The 19,276-nt window shown below is 38.2% G+C and overlaps 1 protein-coding gene across 1 annotated transcript; it reads left to right on the forward strand.

The window, feature by feature from the left end:
- Nucleotides 1-12,837: 12,837 nt before the first annotated feature.
- LOC150025589 (uncharacterized) lies at nt 12,838-14,677 on the forward strand. The gene is made up of 2 exons (XM_090294356.1): nt 12,838-13,055; nt 13,206-14,677. The coding sequence occupies exon 2, from the start codon at nt 13,436-13,438 to the stop codon at nt 14,402-14,404; it is 969 nt and encodes a 322-aa protein (XP_090150482.1). The 5' UTR covers nt 12,838-13,055; nt 13,206-13,435; the 3' UTR covers nt 14,405-14,677.
- The last annotated feature ends 4,599 nt before the right edge of the window (nt 14,678-19,276 follow it).

Below are 19,276 nucleotides of genomic sequence, written 5' to 3' on the forward strand. Positions count from 1 at the left end.
CAACAACCAGGAAGCACTGTCGCTTCATCTCCTTCTTTCAAACAATTAAAAACTAATTTCTTCCTCACTCACGTGTACGCTATCATCTTCTCTCCACAACTCTTATGATTTCAAAACCTCTCTTACACCAAAACTTCTTTCACACTTCTTCTTCTCCATCATCATACTAGGTATTTTCCTCCACTAGTCTTTATTGTCAAATATTTATTCATCTTACTGAATGCATTACCTGAATTGTGATTTCCTGTCAATTCGTCTTCTCTGCTTGGCCTGAACTATGCTTGTATCTTGTTTGTGTTTATGCTTTTGTTCTAGCTATTTCTGCAATGGATTACGGTTCAATGTATCCCTGGGCCAAAAAATAGGTTATAAAAGAGGTCTCTTATTACACCACCCATTTATGTCTTAGAGAGTTAAGAGAAAATGGGTGTAACATGAGTAAAAGATACGAGGGTAATGTCAAAACCGTAAAGTGTATGGATGGTGAGCCCATCTACCGTGATGAGTCATCAAACCCTGGTGGTCAATTTTGTTTCTTTTATGCCACGTTTTTCAAAAGGATTCTATTGCGTCTCCCTTTATCCATTTTTTAAAAAAAGCTATTAATCGAGCTTAATGTTGTTTTTGCCCAACTACACCCTAATAGTTGGGTATTTATTCGTGCTTTTATCATTTTGAGGTCACAGCTCGGCATCTCGCCATCTGTTGAAGTTTTTCTTTATTCCTTCGAGGCTAAACACACAAGCAGTAAACTATAGGTATTTCTGAACGGTGCCCCTGAAAGAGCTTTACTCACCCTCTTCCAATCTTCATACAAATTTTTTAAAGGTAAATTTGTTGAAGTTCGAGCTTCAACAGGAGATCCAACCCTACTGGGCAGATTTCTCCTTTACTAGACCCTTGAACCTAAATTCCAGAGTGCTCGACGCCTGGAAGATTTGTGCCAAAAGATCAAGGAATCTGCAAGTTCTTGACGAGCTTGAAGGTTGTTTCTTACACCTCGTACTTGTTGACCAAAGAGTACATCCTCGGTGCTCTGAAAGCTTACACTGGTACTCCTCATTTCCTACCCTTTGTGAAAATAACTATGTTATCGTTATTAACCATTTACTTGTTTTCTTTGCATAGAGGATGTTGTCTAACATTAACAAGACAAAGCTAGTCGAGATGGCTAAGAAGGTGAGGGCAGCTGCTAACATGCTCAAGGAATCTTTGAAGCATAAAAGGAAAGCCCCAACTTTGATCACTCAAACCCCCCACCGAACAGGATGAGGAGACCACTTTCGAGTTCATCTTCAAAAGGAAGAGGAAAACGGCTACTCCCCCCACTAAGCACTTTCACTCAGATGGTCGAGTCGCGCATCAATACGTCGCTCACTCAGATGGCTATGCTCCGCATCAAAACGTAATCGTCATCCAAGAATGTGAAGCTGGGAGTTCTAAGGGGAAGGGTTTGTAGGATCCTGACTTCGACATCCCAACATATGGTGAAACGGCCTTCCTGCCCAGCGAAGAAAAAAATAGGCTCATGGCCCACGACGAAGATCATCTGCTTCATGACGCCATGAATCAATTTGGGCAAGCCTTTGCCATGGGTTGTTTGGTCGTTGTTAATATGAGAGCTCGGAGAGCAGCGGAGGACCAGAGAATCCAAGAGAATGTGGAGCTTCACAAAGAGATAGAACGCCTCCAATTTGAGCTCAAACATTTAAATGGTTTACATCAAGAAGCTGAACGACTTCGAGCTGAGAAGACTAAAGAGGCAGCAGACCAAGCTCAAAAGGCAGCAAGCCTGGCCGAAGAAAGGAACAAACTCTTGGCCAAAGTTGACAAGCTAAAGGGGGAACTGATCTGCAAAGATGAGGACCTTGCCAATGCCAAGATGTTTCCTAGGCAGCTCTTGAACAAGCATCAAGACTCCATCCTACTATGGACTTCTCAGAACTCGACCTGGGTAAAACCGTGGTTGATGGCCAATTAAGGGATGATTAATTTAACTTTCTATGGTTTGTAATATTTTATGCCCATGTTAAATTCTCTTAATCATCTTGACAACTTGAACATTTTTCCTATTTACCATCACTTATGATATATCCTATGTATATTGATTTTGAGATCTTTACCAACATATGCCTTGCTACTTAATTCATAAATCATACAACAAGTTGTTGTTAACTTAAGCGTGAAAGTAACAAATTTCTTACCTTGATAAAACGTCTACCTTTAAGAAAGTGATGATTTCACAGTTAGGGCAAACTTTTGCCTCAACTTGATTTCATACACAGCCTCCATATTGGGCGATTCTTGGTACGATTAATGCATTGATTCCACGATGCCTCACCTCGTAGAGTGCCTACTCAGGTAGCTGCCTCTGTCTAAGGCTCGACCATCATCTCCATTCCTATCAAGCAACTTATCTTTATAAGGTATCCATACTCAAACGACCTTATTCATCCTACGCAAAGTCACTTTAGTGTGTGCCAAACCACATACCTTAACAAATAAATTCATCTCACAGGGCGCTTATGCTTGGGTAGTCGTATTTACACTGAGCTAGGTAGTCTTACCATGTACCAAATCTAACAAACTCATCACCACAGGGTGCCTACACTCGAATGACTCTACTCACTCCGGGCTAGGACGTCTTACCATATGCGAATGACTCTATTCATAACAAACCAATTCGCAGAGCGCCTATACTTAGGTAGTCGTTGTTACGACGAGTTAGGTCGTCTTACCTTGCATCAAATCTAACAACTTATGTTGAGGTAAGTTGTCTTACCTTGCCAAATAATTCATTTATACCAATTTTACGCGCAAGGTGCCTATACTCAGGCAATCGTACTTACGCTGAGCTAGGTCGTCTTGCCTGACACTTAATCCAGTGAACCACTAGGCAAACTAATCTCACAGGGGCCTATGCTCCAGTAGACATACTTATGCGAGCTAGGTCGTCTCACCATGTGCTACATCAACATTAATCAATCAAAACTAATGCACCATCTTCTGGGAACAAATTTATCACTAGATGACCTCGTTAAAAAACCCCTTCAAGGGAAAAAGAGCATCATCTTAAACATCATATTGTTCAAAAGTAAAGCATAAAAACGAAATATCTTAACTGAAGTAAAACTTGAGATTTGCCACGTTCCACGTTCGTGGGATGGCTCCCCCCTCCAGGGTTTCCAGCTTATATGTTCCATTCCCGAGAACCTCGACTACGCGAAACGGGCCAGTCCACTTTGGAAATAGCTTATTTTCCAACTGGTAGATGATGTGAATGTAACTACAAGAATACATTATTCTTTGACATTCTTAGGAGCAACTTGAGCTGGTCACAAATGGCACCTTACTTTAGAATTGGATCAATGTTCTAATTCAAGAACTCACCAAGACTTAGCACCAACCAAGACTCATATGGAAGTCCATATATTGTCAAATGGAATCAAAACACAAGAAATGAAGAACAAGAATTGAAAGCTGGACAGAATTGAAATAATAAACTACTGCACCGAACAGAAACTAGAAGCAAAGCTGGAAAACAGAAATTCAAACGGTAGAAATGAAAAGAAACAACAAACAAAGCTAATATACCGAATGGAATTGAAAGAACATGAACGAAGAACACTTATAGAAGGAGTTTGCTGGACTTTGAGAATTGGAAGAACACTTCACGCCACTTGGTTCCTTGATCCAAGATAAGTGATGGAGTGCCGCCACTTGAAGCTCACCATAGCTCACAAGATAAGGCAAAGGAAGAAGAAGACTCAAGACTCACAATTTCTCTCCAAATTTGAGTATAGTCTCTCTACCATAAAATTCCAATCTGAATTGTACAAGCTAAGCACCTTTATTTATAGCCCAGTGGTGCTGAAAAATAGGTGGGAAATTTCAAATAAAACTCATTTGAAATTCCCACCAAAAACAAGTCACATGGGAGGTGTGACCTTTTTCTACTATGACACCTCCTAAAAACTACACCTACACCCCCCTACTAAGTCACATGGACAAAGTGACTCTCTCTAATACATTCACACCTATTTATTTAATATCCACACCTCCTACAAGAGTCATTCAAATGATGCTCTTTTATTTAATGTTTGGCCTTGCCCCTCAAAGTTTGGACTTGGGCTTCTTGGGCTTGGGCCTTCTTGGGCTTGGGCTTGGGCCTCATCTTTTGCAAAGACTAATAAGAAGAACTTTAAATGCTTTGGCCCTTGTCCATTTCTTCTATTGATAACATCTTTTTGATTCTCATCAGTAGGGGTGGGCCTTTCGCATCACCAAGTCGGCAACCTTGAACTGTCGAGGTTTCATCTTGGTCTTTTGCTTTAACTCCACCCTTCTCTTTAAAGCCTCCGAGTTAATACGAGCATGTTCACGCACTTCATCCAACAAATCCAAGTTTACATTCCTTCCTTCATTAGATTCCTCAACAACAAAGCTTTAGAACCTAAGAGAATTCTCTTGTATCTCCACTGGTATCATGGCATATGGCATTTGACCCATATACCAAACTGAAAGGCGTCACTTTGGTTGTTGATTGCGGAGTGGTGTGATAGGCCCACAAAATTTTAGGAACTTCTTCTGACCAAGGTCCCTTATCCTTTCTAACCTCCTCTTCAAACCTCTCAAAAGAACTCTGTTAGCTGACTCAACTTGGCCATTCGTCTGAGGATGTTCTATCGAGGTGAACACCTGCTTTATTTTGAGCTTTGAGCATATCTTACCCAACTGTTGGCTGGGAAATTGGGTTATGTTGTCGGACACTAGGTGTCTCAGAATCCCAAAATGGCACACAATGTTCTTCCACACAAAATGTTGTACCTTGTGAGCAGTTATTTGTGCAATTGGCTCAACTTCAGTCCACTTGGTGTAGTATTCAATGGCCACAATGAGATACTTCATCTGACGTTTCGTCAACAGGAAAAGGTCTAAAATGTCTATTCCCCATGTATGGTAAGGTCAGGGGCTGCAAATTGACTGCAACTCCTCGGTTGGTGCGTGGCACCAATCAGCATGCTTTTAACATTGCTCACAACGTTGTGCATATTTCATGCAATCCTCTTTCATGGTCGGCCAATAATACCCAGCTCGGATGACCTTCAATGAGAGAGCTTGTCCTTCTACGTGACTACCACAAATGCCTTCATGGATCTCAACCATTATGCGGGCACACTGATCTCCACTTACACATGTGAGGATTGAGTGGGTATAACCATGACAGAAAAGGTTTCCATATACTAAGGTATACCGCCATGCATTCCTCTTAACAATCTTGGCCTCCATGGGCTTGGTAAGAAGTAACCCATCAGTGAGGTAAGGCTTGTAAGGTGTTATCCAAGTCTCTGTGGTGTCGACCTACAAAACTTGAAGAAACTCATCCCCCAATAACCCATAGGTGGTTATTCTTGGGACTTTCAAGGTTTCTTAAATCATCGACTGATGCCTTCTCCCTTTTCCTGAGTTGATACCTAAGACCTCCATGTGGCCGACCTCGATCGACCCTCTTTTCCTAAGCTAGCTAGCTTATACATCAGGTCCGCTCGGGAGTTCTGTTCACTAGGAACATGAACAAGGTCAAATGTAGAGAAAGTTGACCTCAAGATCTATACGTACCTAAGGTATGAAGCTAGCTATGGGGCATTGGCCTCATACTCGCCTGTAACTTTCCTGGTGACAAGCAATGAGTCACTTTTTACTAGCAAGCTTTGAGCTCCCAACTCTTTGGCTAGAAACATCCCAACTATCAAGGCCTCGTACTCGGCTTGATTGCTACTTGCTTTAAATGCAAACCTGAGGGCTTGCTCGATTAAAAGCTCGCTTGTCCCTTCTAAGATGACCCAGCTCCACTCCCTTATTGATTTAAGGATCCATCTACCGAAAGGACCCAACAAAAGCCATCTGCATCAGGCTGGGAGTCCTCAGATGAAAGTTCTACCATGAAGTCATCGTATACCTAACCCTTAATCGTCCCCCGTGGTTCATACTGTATTTCAAACTCAGATAACTCCATCGCCCAACGGACCATTCGACTTGCTATATCGGGCTTTTCAAGGACCTTACGAATGAGCATATCGGTTATCACGATCACGATGAAGCTTTGAAAGTAGTGGCAAAGTCGTTGAGTTGTAAACACCACGGTTAAGGCGGCTTTCTCGATGGCTTGATACTGAGTTTTCGGTCCTTGCAGTACATTACTCACAAAATAGATTGACTTCAGGACTTTATCCTGATCTTGCAAAGTGACCGAGATGATTGCCCAATTGTAATCGCAAAATAAAGATGAATAGGGGTATCTGGGATTGGCTTACCAAGAACAGGGGGACTAGCCAAGTACTCTTTCAACTTGGTGAAAGCTTCATCACATTCACTAGTCCACGCAAAACGGTTGTTCTTCTTAAGACATTGGAAGTAGTGGTGCCCCTTGTCTCCACTAGCAGACAAGAAACGAGAGAGGGCGGTTATGCGCCAAGGTAGCTGTTGTACCTCCTTCACATTGGTCGGGCTCCTCATCCCTATAATTGTCGTGCATTTATCGGGGTTCGCCTCTTTGCCCCTTTCAGGTAGTAGGAAGCCAAGGAACTTCCCTATTACTACCCCGAACACACACTTATTTGGATTAAGCTTTAAGTTGTACTTTACTATTGTTGTGAATAACTCTTGCAAATCGGCAATATGTTGATGCTTCCTTTCCAACGTGATGACCATGTCGTTTACATACGCCTGCACGTTTCGCCCGAGCATTGAGACGAGGATCCGTTCCATCAGCCTTTGATAGGTTGCGACAACATTTTTAAGGCCAAAGGATGTGACGACCATAAAGGTTGTCTTATTCTTGTCCTTTGGGTGCATCCGAATTTAGTTATACCCCGAGAACATATCCAAAAAGCTTAATAACCGACAACCCGAGGCGTAGTCAACCAAAGAGTCTATGCTCTGTAGCGAGTAAGAATCCTGACAAGCCTTGTTCAAATCAGTGAAGTCGACGCACATCCTCCACTTCCCAATGGCCTTCTTTACCAACACAACATTTACTAACCACTCATGGTATTGGATCTCCCTTATGTGGCCAACAACCAAAAGCTTACGAGTCTCTTCTCGAATGACTAAGCACTTATCTTCATTGAACTTTCTTTTCCTCTAGACCATGAGCTTAACCCTTTCATCCATGGTAAGTCGATGACATAGAAAGTCTGGGTCTATCCCGGGCATGTCCATGGATGACCATGCGAAAGCATTCATGTTCTCTGATATCACTTAAACTATCTTATCTTCTAACTCTTTGCATAATAAGGTGCGAGCTTGAACTTCTTCCCTTTTATCTCCTTTTCCTGAACCTCTCTAGTAGGTCCAGGTCGTCTCTAATTGACGACATCTGCCTCCGCAATTCATTCTAGCCCTCCTTCCTGGATAGTGATTGCGTAACTTCCCCTTCAATTCTTCAAACTACTCTCGTAGCATTTTCGCGTCGTCTTCGAAACAGACTTTATGGTAATCACCCTTCCTTTAGAATAAGACAACTGTTAGAATTTAAGGCCATAAACAAGAGAGTGGGGTGAATTGTTTACAAAAGATTTTCGCAAATCTTGAAGCTATAGAGAAAGCCAATGAAGAATCAAAGAGAAAGAAACCCAGTTAGCCAAGAAACAAATATGTTTTATTATGTTTCCTGAAAATCAATAGGTTGTTCATGCGATTCAACCAGTTGTTTTTATCAATAGTTAATAAAAACAAACCAAAAATGATTTAAATGAGATTAAGGATAGAAAGAATCACACAACAAATTTATATTGGTTCACTCTTATCCAAGAGCTACATCCAGTCCCCATAAATCACTGGTATTCCACTAAACAATCAATAACCTTGATTACAAACCACACACCAAAGAGGTGATCTTGAACCCTTCAAGAACACACACCTCCTTTCGCAAACAAAACACCACAGATCACAAAATACCCTCTGGATTTGTACAAAACACGTTTACACATAATTACAATATTCAAGAGAGAAAGGGAATGATCACACCTTATACAGATTGAATTCAAAAGTTACAAAGCAATCCTATTCCACTCTTAAAAAAATTCAAAGCTTGAAACAAATCTTGGAGAAAACTGATTTGAAAGATTTAATCTGATATCATAACTACCAGGAGCGTAAAACAGATTATTTAAACTCCAAAAGGTTGTTAAAAACATTTAATGCATAAGCAGAATTAGTTTTGAATAAATTAAAACATATTTACCAAACTTAACAAATTTTGTTAAGGATTTTCAAAACACAATCGGTCGAAATGTCGGAACTACTGATTGAATTGGTTTGACAACAAGGTCAACCAATTTCAAGCTTTGTCAAAACCTGTTTCAAAATCACTAAGTGTAAAAGAACTGATTGAAACGATAAAACAACAGGTTCTTTTTCCAGTTCTTTGTGTTGAACCAAGTGGTGTTCAAGCTTTGAAAAATCCAAACCCTTTGAAGGATGTTGAAGCCTTGGTTGTGCTTGTTGTTGCTGTGCTGTTTTAGTTAGGATCTGGGGTAGATTGTGTATTGTAATCCACCTCTTGATTGAATCCAAAGCATAGGCATTCTCAATCTTTTTGAAAGAAAAATGTTTTTCAAACTAAGTTAGAAACAACCGATTGTTTATACTTAGATGTTTTTAGAAAAGATTGAAAACTATTTTTCAAATGGTTAAGCTGTTAAAACCAAAACAACCGATTGATTCGAGGAAACAACCGATTGTTTGTTTTGGTACCATAACAGAAAAACTGTTTTAACTTTGACCGAGCTTTAAATGCTTTAAATGATTTAACTGCTTACGCTCCAGTCTTTAAATGCTTAAACCAATCATTAAATGCAATGAATAAGTTTGTTAAGATTTGATAACAAACAACATCTTTGAATAAATTAAAAAAAAACAGATTTGAGTAACATCTTTTTGAATACAAGTTTTTGAGTTTTCAAAGAGTTGAGATTGCTGAGAGTTTGTGATTGATCAAAGTGTGTGGAATAGGATTTTGGCTTGTATTGATTTCAGATTATCTTCTGTAACAAGTGTAATCCTTGCACTCTGTAAAACAAGTTTCGTTTGTGTGTTTGCTGAGATTTGTTGTGTGATCTTGAGGGGATCAAGATCAGAAATTTTAGTGTTGGTGTGTTGGTCAAGAGAAGTGTGTGTCTTGAGGGGATCAATGTCACTTTCTTGGTTGTGGTGTGAGTGATCAAGGTGTGGTTGCTTAGTGGATTTCCTCAGTGGTTTCTGAGAAGACTGGATGTAGCTCTGGGTTTAGAGTGAACCAGTATAAACATCTGTGTGCAATCTCTCTATCCTTAATCTCTTTTAATTCAGTTTTGTTTTTGTTTGCTGGTATAAACAACCGATTGTTTTTCTGGTACTGCTGTTTTTGCTTGTTGTTTTGGCAAATTGGATTCCTTATCAATTGTTTCTTGAGATAATTTCATTTTTGACTTAAAAGTTTGCAAAAACCCTCTTTAAACAATTCACCCCCCTCTAGTTTAAAGCCATCCATTCTAACAATTGGTATCAAAGCTTGGTTCTTGAAAGTTATTCAAGTTGATCCTAAAACTGTTTTTAAAATGGCTGATAAACTACCTTTTGGGGAAGGTGCTTCAATCAACAGACCTCCTCTGTTTTGTGGTTTGAACTACCAGTTTTGGAAAGTAAGAATGAAAATATTTATGGAATCTCTTGACAAAGGAATTTGGGATGCAATTGAAAATGGTCCTTTTGTCCCAAAGTTTAAAAAAGATGGGACTGATTCAGAAAGCAAGAAAGCCAAATTCGATTGCATTGCCAAAAATATAATAACCTCTGCTTTAAATTCTGATGAGTTTTTCAGGGTCTCTCAATGCAAATCATCAAAAGAAATGTGGGACACCTTGGAAGTCACTCATGAAGGTACAAATGAGGTAAAGAGAGTTAGGAAGCATACTCTAATCCAAGAGTATGAGATGTTCAGAATGCTTAAAGGTGAAACAATTGCTGAGGTGCAGAAAAGATTCACTCACATCATCAATCATCTCATGAGCCTTGACAAGACCTTTGAAAAGGAAGAGCTGAACATCAAGATCTTGAAATGTCTTGATAGAGCATGGCAACCAAAGGTAACTGTTATTTCCGAATCTAAAGATCTAACATCATTAAGTATGGCTTCTTTGTTTGGTAAGCTTAGGGAACATGAGCTAGAGATGAATAGACTCAATGTTCAAGAAAGCGAAGACAAGCACATAAGGAGCATAGCCTTAAAAGCTTCCAAGCACAAAGGAAAACAAGAATCATGTGATGATGGTGATGAAGAAAACCTTACCTTGCTGTCAAGAAAGTTCAGCAAATTCTTGAAGAGAAACCGCAACAAGGACAACAACAAAGATAGGTATGGAAACAAGAAATCCAATGATTTTAATTCCAATAATTATACTTGTTTTGGTTGTGGTGAGCAAGGTCATATAAAGGCAGATTGTCCAAACAAGAGCAAGGAGAAAAAGCCTAGCTACAAGGAAAAGAAAGGCAATACAAAGAGAGCCTACATAGCTTGGGATGAAAATGAGGTATTGATAAGTGTCTAATTTCAGTAATATTTCATATTAAAATATAGGCACTTATGAGGATTTATTGCTAATTTACATATAAAATAATCCCTAATTTATGAATTTATACCTTTTTACATTTTTTATGATCTTTATTTGAATAAGAGTATTTTATTCCCAAATTTGGTGTTAATTGCAGATTTCTAAGGAAGATTGGAGATTTGGATTAAAGATGAATGGTTTGAGCTAAAAAGATAAAGATAGAAGGTCCCAGAATGGAAAAAGATGCAAAGAAAGTTTGGGCCTTTTTTATGTGTTTTATCATTTAGCCCATTAGCGCGACACAATAAACAACCTAACCCTAGAAAACTAGGATAAATAGAGGGCTAGAGGCTCAACCTTAGGGTGCCAGATTGAGAGGAAAACACCATAGAGTGAATTGTAACCCAATTGGGAGAATGGAAGGTGATAGAAGTATGCGTGGCTAATTCTACCCTTTGGGATTGGGAGTAATCTGCTCAAACTCTTATGTATTGAGGTGATATTTTATATATTAATATTCAGTTCTTGATTGATTATTGGTATTGTTGTTTTACTTTTAATTCTCCGTGACAAATTGAGAATCTTAAATCTGACCGGGAGGTATTTTTAGGGTTCGGACCTAAACAACAATACTTAACATATTTGAGTGCTAGGAATAGACTTGAAATGTTAATTGCTATTAAACGTCTGAGCTTCGTTCTAAGTTGTTCTTATAAGTATGCGAGGGATCGATAGTTAGGGAACATTCTTAAGGATTTTATATGCGAGGAATCGATATAAATGATTTTTATACGGGCATCAATTTCAATTAAAGAACTTAATATTAACATGCTAATCAAAATACATGAGAGTGAGAGAGATGAAACTTAATCCCAATTTTTCTAATTGAAGCAACTAATTCTTTGTTTGTTTTCTTATTGATCAGTGCCAACATAATCACTTCACACTCTTTTTTATTGTTCTGTTGTTATATTTAGCGAATATTGTACTCGATGATTCACTGTTCTTTGTGGGATCGATATCCGTCCTTAGGGACAATTATTACTTCTGACAAACGCGGTACACTTGCCGTAAAAAGTCATCAGGTATCATCATCAAGCTCTTCATCAAGTGAAGATGAGAAAGCAAACATCTGTTTGATTGTTGAAGATGATGATGAATCTTGCAGCTCAAGTGAGGTTAGTTCATGTGCTTCTTTAAATGAACAAAATTATAGTGAATTACTTGAAGCTTTTCAAGAAACTCATGATGAAGCTAATCGATTGGTTCTTTCAAACAACCGATTGAAAGAACTTAATAGCTAGCTGGAAAAGATAGTGAAATCACTTGAAGATGAGATTGAAAAATCTAAAAATTATTTCAAAAATCTGGAAAATCATTTCAAAAATTCTTCTTGCAAGTGTGACACTCTCATTTGCGAAAATTGTGAAAAGCTTGAGAAAAATGTTCATTATCTAGTTGACACTGTGGACAAGCTTTCAAAAGGGAAATCTAACTTTGAGAATGTCTTGGCATCTCAAAGCTGTGTTTTTGGAAAGGCTGGTTTAGGTTTCAATCCACAGAATCAACAAAATAAATTTTCAAATTTTTTTTCAAGAAAGCCAGTAAAACAACCGATTGTTAAATCGAAACAACTGGTTGTTACATGCTTTTATTGCTTGAAAAAGGGCCATTCGGTTAGATTCTGCAAAATAAGAAAATTCTTTGTTCCAAGAGGCTGCATGAAATGGATTCCTAAAGGGTTTGAGGTTCCAAATGAGAAAAAGAAATCTATTGGACCCACATTTGTGAAGGGACCAAATCTTGTTGCTTGAACTCATGTTTGTGCAGGAATTCTAAAGAATTATGAAGAACTAAGTCATGTGATCAAGTTCTTGGAAGAAAAAGACCATCATTGAAGCTGAATCAATGCTATGCATATGTCCAAAGGTCCTCAACAGTGAAAAGAGGCTTCTTGATCATAAAGCACATGGCTCATTGAAGAAATAACATAAGGATAAGACTTTCCTTTTTCTGTTCTTAATTTCTGTTTTAAAGTTCTTTCTCATGGTTAAAAATCTTCTTTAAAATGCTTAATTTCATTTGCTTTGAACTTTTTCTGCTCATGGTTGAAATTCAAAATCAGTTTTAACTGTTGCAGAAAAACAACCAATTTTTTCTTCGAAACAACCAATTGTTTTGAGTCTGACAAAACTGTGGAGAAATAAATTTAATTTCTATTTTGAATTTCTATCCGTTGCAGATCTTTTTAAAGAGAGAATCCTTGGTCAAAGAACCTATGTTGAAAGTTGATCACGTTCAGAGAGAAGTTACAACAGTCATAAAGGAATATATTCCAAAATCTTGGAAATTGAAGAGCCTTAACGACTAGTCAAAGATCACATGTGAAGACCATGTGATTTTCAGCTTTTTCTGACGTTTTCTGTGCAGGGCAGGGTCAAGTCCTCTCTCTCTGAAAATCTGGTACCCACTCATATCATTGAATGCTATTTGATTCTTTTGCTGCTATAAATTCTGTTGCAGCTGATCTTTTCCACAAGAACAACCAATTGCAATATCTCTTGCAAAATCTGTGAAGTGAGCTTTTCTCTGTTTTCTTCTCTGCCATCATAGAATCAACTCCTCCCACCTCAAAGAGAGTCAAAACCAGAGGTGTAAGGTTTGGAGGAAGGCTAGAAGGCTGCTTTTCTGGAGACAATGATCTTATTGAGAGGTATAGGTACGAAACAAGTATAAAAAAGATAAACAACCCCAAGGTTGTGTGCTTTGATTGGCTGAAAAGTCAAAAGCTTGATAATGTAAGGAGGCTGCTCAAAGATCAATCTCTAAGAAAGTTCCTGAAGATGAAAGGAAACATCTACCCAGATTTGATAAGGGTGTTCTACACAAATCTCAAATTTGAGGGAAACAATCTAGTTTCTCATGTTAAAGGTGTAGAAATGGAGATAACTCATGAGGTATGGGCTGTTGTTGCTGGTCTCAAGTTCTCTGGCCTCATAATCAACAAAGGAAACCTTGGAGTAGTGGAGGATTTCCACAAAATCCAATACTACAAGAGTTGCTTGAAGAATCAACATGCTCAAGTTAGAATATGCTCAGTTGGAGGTATAAAGCTTGATGAAAGGTTGTTAGCCCTCATTGTGACTTGGATTCTAACTCCAAGGGGGATCAATCATTCAGTTCTTACTGAGGAAGATCTGATGTATATCTTCTGCATCATGAATAAGATCAAAATCAATTGGATCCACATCATCAAAGAGCACATGCAAAAGGCTATGAGGTTAAGTGACTATCACTATCCATATGCTGTTTTGGTATCTAAATTTCTACTCTATTTTGAAGTGAACCTTGAAGATGAAACATATGAGTTGGTCAAGTCAACTCAAGAGTTGAACAATGGATCACTCAGCAAAATGGGTTTTACCAATGTAGGTGGCAAATGGATTAGCAAAGATGGTGACCTTGGTGCCTCATCTAGTGTTGTTGCTGATCTTGAACAAGATGAACCTGCTGATATGGATGTTCAACATGAAGATCCACCTGAAGATTATCAAGATGCTGGACCAAGTGCTGGTGCTGGAAATCAAGAAGAAAGGAGGCAAATCATGTCTCCTTTTGAGAGACTCATGGTAAATAGGCTTGATAGCTTTAGGGAGAATCAAAGAAATCTCCATGATCTCTGTGTCAGTAATTTCCAGAGGATTGACAACAGGTTTGACAACATGGATGCACGCTTCATGACTTTAGATGAACAGATCGAAGCTGTCCAGAACCAAATCTTTGATCTTCAGTTTGTTGATGATGATGAATGAAGAAAAACAACCGATTGTTTCTTCGAAACAACTTATTGTTTTTGGGGGTTATATCAGTTTGTCAATTTTTCTTTCTTTCTGCTGTTGTTGTTTTAATTATGATGTAATCAAAACAATTATCTCTTGTTTTATCTATTCTTTTTGTCTATTTGTGAAGATAAATAGGGGGAGATTTATATGCTGTGTTTGATTTAAGTTTGTATGTTTTTCTGCAAAACAGTTTGCTATATTTTGAATGTTGTTTATTATGATATTATGCTCTGAATTTCTGTATATGTTTATGTGCTAACCAAATATTAGAAGTTCCACGCTTTGCTTAAAACTGTATCTTGCAGGAACTACTTCAGATTCAATCAGGTACAACACAAGCATCAGGGATTTGTCTTCATCAAATAAGGGGAGATTGTTGAACCAAGTGGTGTTCAAGCTTTGAAGAATCCAAACCCTTTGAAGGATGATGAAGCCTTGGTTGTGCTTGCTGTTGTTGTGCTGTTTTAGTTAGGATCTGGGGTAGATTGTGTATTGTAATCCACCTCTTGATTGAATCCAAAACATAGGCATTCTCAATCTTTTTGAAAGAAAAATGTTTTTCAAACTAAGTTAGAAACAACCGATTGTTTTGTCGAAACAACCGATTGTTTATACTTAGATGTTTTTAGAAAAGATTGAAAACTGTTTTTCAAATGGTTAAGCTGTTAAAACTAAAACAACTGATTGATTCGAGGAAACAACCGATTGTTTGTTTTGGTACCATAACAAAAAAACTGTTTTAACTTTGACTGAGCTTTAAATGCTTTAAATGATTTAACTGCTTACGCTCCAGTCTTTAAATGCTTAGACCAATCATTAAATGCAATGAATAAGTTTGTTAAGATTTGATAACAAACAACATCTTTGAATAAATTCAGAAAAACAGATTTGAGTAACATCTTTTTGAATACAAGTTTTTGAGTTTTTCAAAGAGTTGAGATTGCTGAGAGTTTGTGATTGATCAAAGTGTGTGGAATAGGATTTTGGCTTGTATTGATTTCAGATTATCTTCTGTAACAAGTGTAATCCTTGCACTCTGTAAAACAAGTTTCGTTTGTGTGTTTGCTGAGATTTGTTGTGTGATCTTGAGGGGATCAAGATCAGAAATTTTAGTGTTGGTGTGTTGGTCAAGAAATGTGTGTCTTGAGGGGATCAATGTCACTTTCTTGGTTGTGGTGTGAGTGATCAAGGTGTGGTTGCTTAGTGGATTTCCTCAGTGGTTTCTGAGAAGACTGGATGTAGCTCTGGCTTTAGAGTGAACCAGTATAAACATCTGTGTGCAATCTCTCTATCCTTAATCTCTTTTAATTCAGTTTTGTTTTTGTTTGCTGGTATAAACAACCGATTGTTTCTGCGAAACAACCGATTGTTTTTGCGAAACAACCGATTGTTTTTCTGGTACTGTTGTTTTTGCTTGTTGTTTTGGCAAACAGGATTCCTTATCAATTGTTTCTTGAGATAATTTCATTCTTGACTTAAAATTTTGCGAAAACCCTCTTTAAACAATTCACCCCTCTCTAGTTTAAAGCCATCCATTCTAACACTTTGGAAAACACTCTTGAAGTAGAGAATGGGCTCAAGAGGATGTATCGTTTATGTTTTGAGGCTGAGCTTCTGTTGATCAAGAGTGATCAAGAGCTTTTAAGAATCCAAATCCAAGGTGTTTGATGGAAGGATGAAGTTGTTGTTGTGTGTGGGTGGAATTTAGGGTAGAATCATATGTAATCCACTCCTTGTTTGAATCCATAACTGATTTGATTTGAAAACCTTTTTAACATTGAATGTTTTTCAACTAAGTGAAAAACAACTTGTTGTTTTATCGAATCAACCGGTTGTTTTGTTTTTATAAGGTTTTGAAAAAGGTTGAAAGCTGTTTGACTTGGTTGACTTAGCTGTCAAACCAAATCAATTGGTTGTTTCGTGTTTTCAACCGATCGTTTCTTTGAAAATCCTAATAGAATTCAATTTTGATTTATGAATCTCTCTTAAATGATTTCTAACTGAATGTGCTCATGTTTTAAATGATTTTAATCATTCTTTGGAGTATAAAAAGTTGGTTATACGCTCCTGGAAAGTAAGAAAATAGTTTTGAGAAATCATAGTGCAAATTTGATTTCAAGTTTTCAAGATTCACATCAAGCTTTGGATTTTCAATTGTGTGGAATAGGATTGGGGTGTACTTTTGATCCTTAAGCTTTGTAATACCCAGATATATTCTATTCTCTTCTTCCTTGATTACTGTATTTTTGTAATTGGGTGTAAGTGCAAAAACAAAGGGTGTTATGATTTTTGTGGATTGTTGTGCCAAAAGGAGTGTGTTTGTAGAATGACTAAAGGTCACTCTTTTGGTGATTTTTGTTGTAATCTGGTTTTCATTGCATAGTAGAAACCCAAAAGTTTTTGGGGTCTGGATGTAGCTCTTGGTGTAAGAGTGAACCAGTATAAACTGCTTGTGTGCATTTCTCTTACTCTGATCTCTTTTAAATTATATTTTTAAGTTATTTTAAGTTTTGTTGGTATAAACAACCTATTGAATTGAAGAAACAACCGGTTGTTTTTCTGTGTTTCTCTTTAAAACAGATTGTATTCTTGGCTAACTTGGTTCCTTATCAAGATTTCTTCACTGAGTTTCATTAAACCTTCAAAAGTTTTCAAAAATTTCTTTTAAACATTCCACCCCCCTCTTCTTTAAAGGCCACATATTCTAACAACTTCCTCCTTCGAAAAGTCCTCCCGAGATGGTGTTCAACTCTCCATGGATCAGTGTCTCATGTGTTTAGTCCCGGATAACAACCTCTCCCTTTGGCTGTTCCTACTTAGCCTTACGATATTCCTTCAAGAACCTTTCCTTGACCAGGCTAGCCAGTTGGAGACCCAAGGCTATGCATCGTTCGACGTTGTGCCCAAATGCTCTATGGAACTCACACCAGGCTTCTCTTCGCGATCCCAAGTTCTGATCCGTCTTCTAGGGGAACTTTAGCTTGTTTGCTACCCCTGGTATACTCTGGAGCTATTGATAGAATACTCGGTATTTGGGCCGAGTTGTAGACTTTTCCCTGACTTTCATCTTGGGCTCATCTTTCTTGGCTACATATGGTACGTACCTAGAGTCCGTTCTCTTCTCGGCGGAGGTTTCGTTAACCCGTAGAGGGCGATCTCGGTTGCTCTCCTTAGGCCTAGATTGCTTTGAGTTTGAGTTGCCATTCTTCCTGAGTACGACATTTTCTGCCTCGATGTGGGTGACAACTTGTTCACGTACCTCGAAAAATGTCTCCATTGGATTCCTGATTAACGAATCACTGAATGGTCCTTCTGCCATTCCTTGTTCAAAGGCGACGATCATCATGTCTTCATCATGTGTTCGAAGTCTTACCGTAACCGCCCAAAACCTATTAAGATAATCCTTCAGCGCCTCTCCCTCCCTTTGTCTGATGCTGAAAAGGTCATACAACCTCGGGGGTTTGACCTTGTTGACCGATAACTTTTCTCTAAACATCCTAGAAAACTGAGGGAAAAAAGATGATTTGACCATCCAGGATTCCACTAAACCATTATAGGGTTGTACCTGTAAATGTGCCCATGAACATCTTACATTAGATGACATTCGATCCTCCAGAGATGATCATTTGAGCATTGAATGCCGTGAAATGATTTTCATGGTCCTCTATTAATGTGAAAAAGGTGATTTTAGGTGTGATATAATGAGGTGGCACGGGCTCATCCATGATTTCCTGTGAGAATGGCTCGGGATTATCTCTCGACGACAAGTTCAGAGATCGTCCCTTGGTGGAACGTCGGTCATGTCGGTGCAGTCTCTTCCGTAATTCCTCATTGGTTTTGCGCAACTCCTCATTGGTTTGCGCGTGTTCTTCCATAGCTATCCGGGAGACCTCGATTTCTGCCATCAAACATCCTATAGAAGCTCTTGCTCAGCTTGGGCTTTCGCTCGTAGCCTCTTCTGCTTTTCCTTGGCTTCTTATTGGATCCGCTCTTGCTCTCGTTTGTGCTCCTCGTTTGCCTCTTAGAGAGCCCTCATGGCATCCATGAGTTGTTGTAAGGCGGGGGCATCGCTTCCTTCAGATCCTAGCGGTTCTCATCACTTTGAAAGGCTCAATCACGAATGTGGATGAGATTAGGTTTTATTGGGCACCAGGGTGGGCGCCAAAAGTTCTCGTCGGTTAACCTCAGACAGACTGAATGGGCAAGCTCCTCTTCTGCTTTGTCTCCAAGATGCCGCTTCACTGGGACAAAGGGGCTCTACCTGTTGATCATACTCCGACAATCAAGTCAGTGAGAACATTCAAGATATCAAATCGGTTTCAGTCTTAAGTATTCAGAAACCGCGTACCTTTACTTGGGGTCTCAAGCCCCTTTTATAGATATCCCTTCAACAATTTTCACTAATGAAAATATAATCTCAATAGAAAACATATAATCATAACATAAAAACATACTGCTTACATGCACATTTATTCTCGGGTGCTTAACAGTAATAAAACATTCTGTTCACATGGACCTTTATTCTCGGGTGCTAACTATTTTTTTTCCCAACAACTTTTATTAGTATTTAATTAGCGTGTGTATTATAAACAAACGTAATATTTCTTCTATTTTAACTATCTTTTTCGTGTTGTCTTACCAACGCTTGGGTCGAGCTTATGACACACCCTTTTGGACCATGAGAATATATATATAAAAATATTAAAAGAATATACTGTAATTATTTTTAAATATAAAATTTATTTAATTAAAAATGTTTTTTATTTATTAAAGAGTAAAAATATCCGGTTGAAAAGTAGCAAAAAATTTATAAAAAAGTGTATTTTTTTTATAATGATAATG

This window comes from Phaseolus vulgaris, chromosome 8, assembly GCF_051622355.1.
Source record: "Phaseolus vulgaris cultivar YP4 chromosome 8, ASM5162235v1, whole genome shotgun sequence".
Classification (NCBI taxonomy): domain Eukaryota; kingdom Viridiplantae; phylum Streptophyta; class Magnoliopsida; order Fabales; family Fabaceae; genus Phaseolus; species Phaseolus vulgaris.

What these genes read in the sequence shown, in the direction of transcription:
- LOC150025589 (XM_090294356.1), top strand. Translation starts at nt 13,436, where the DNA reads ATGAAAGGAAACATCTACCCAGATTTGATAAGGGTGTTCTACACAAAT.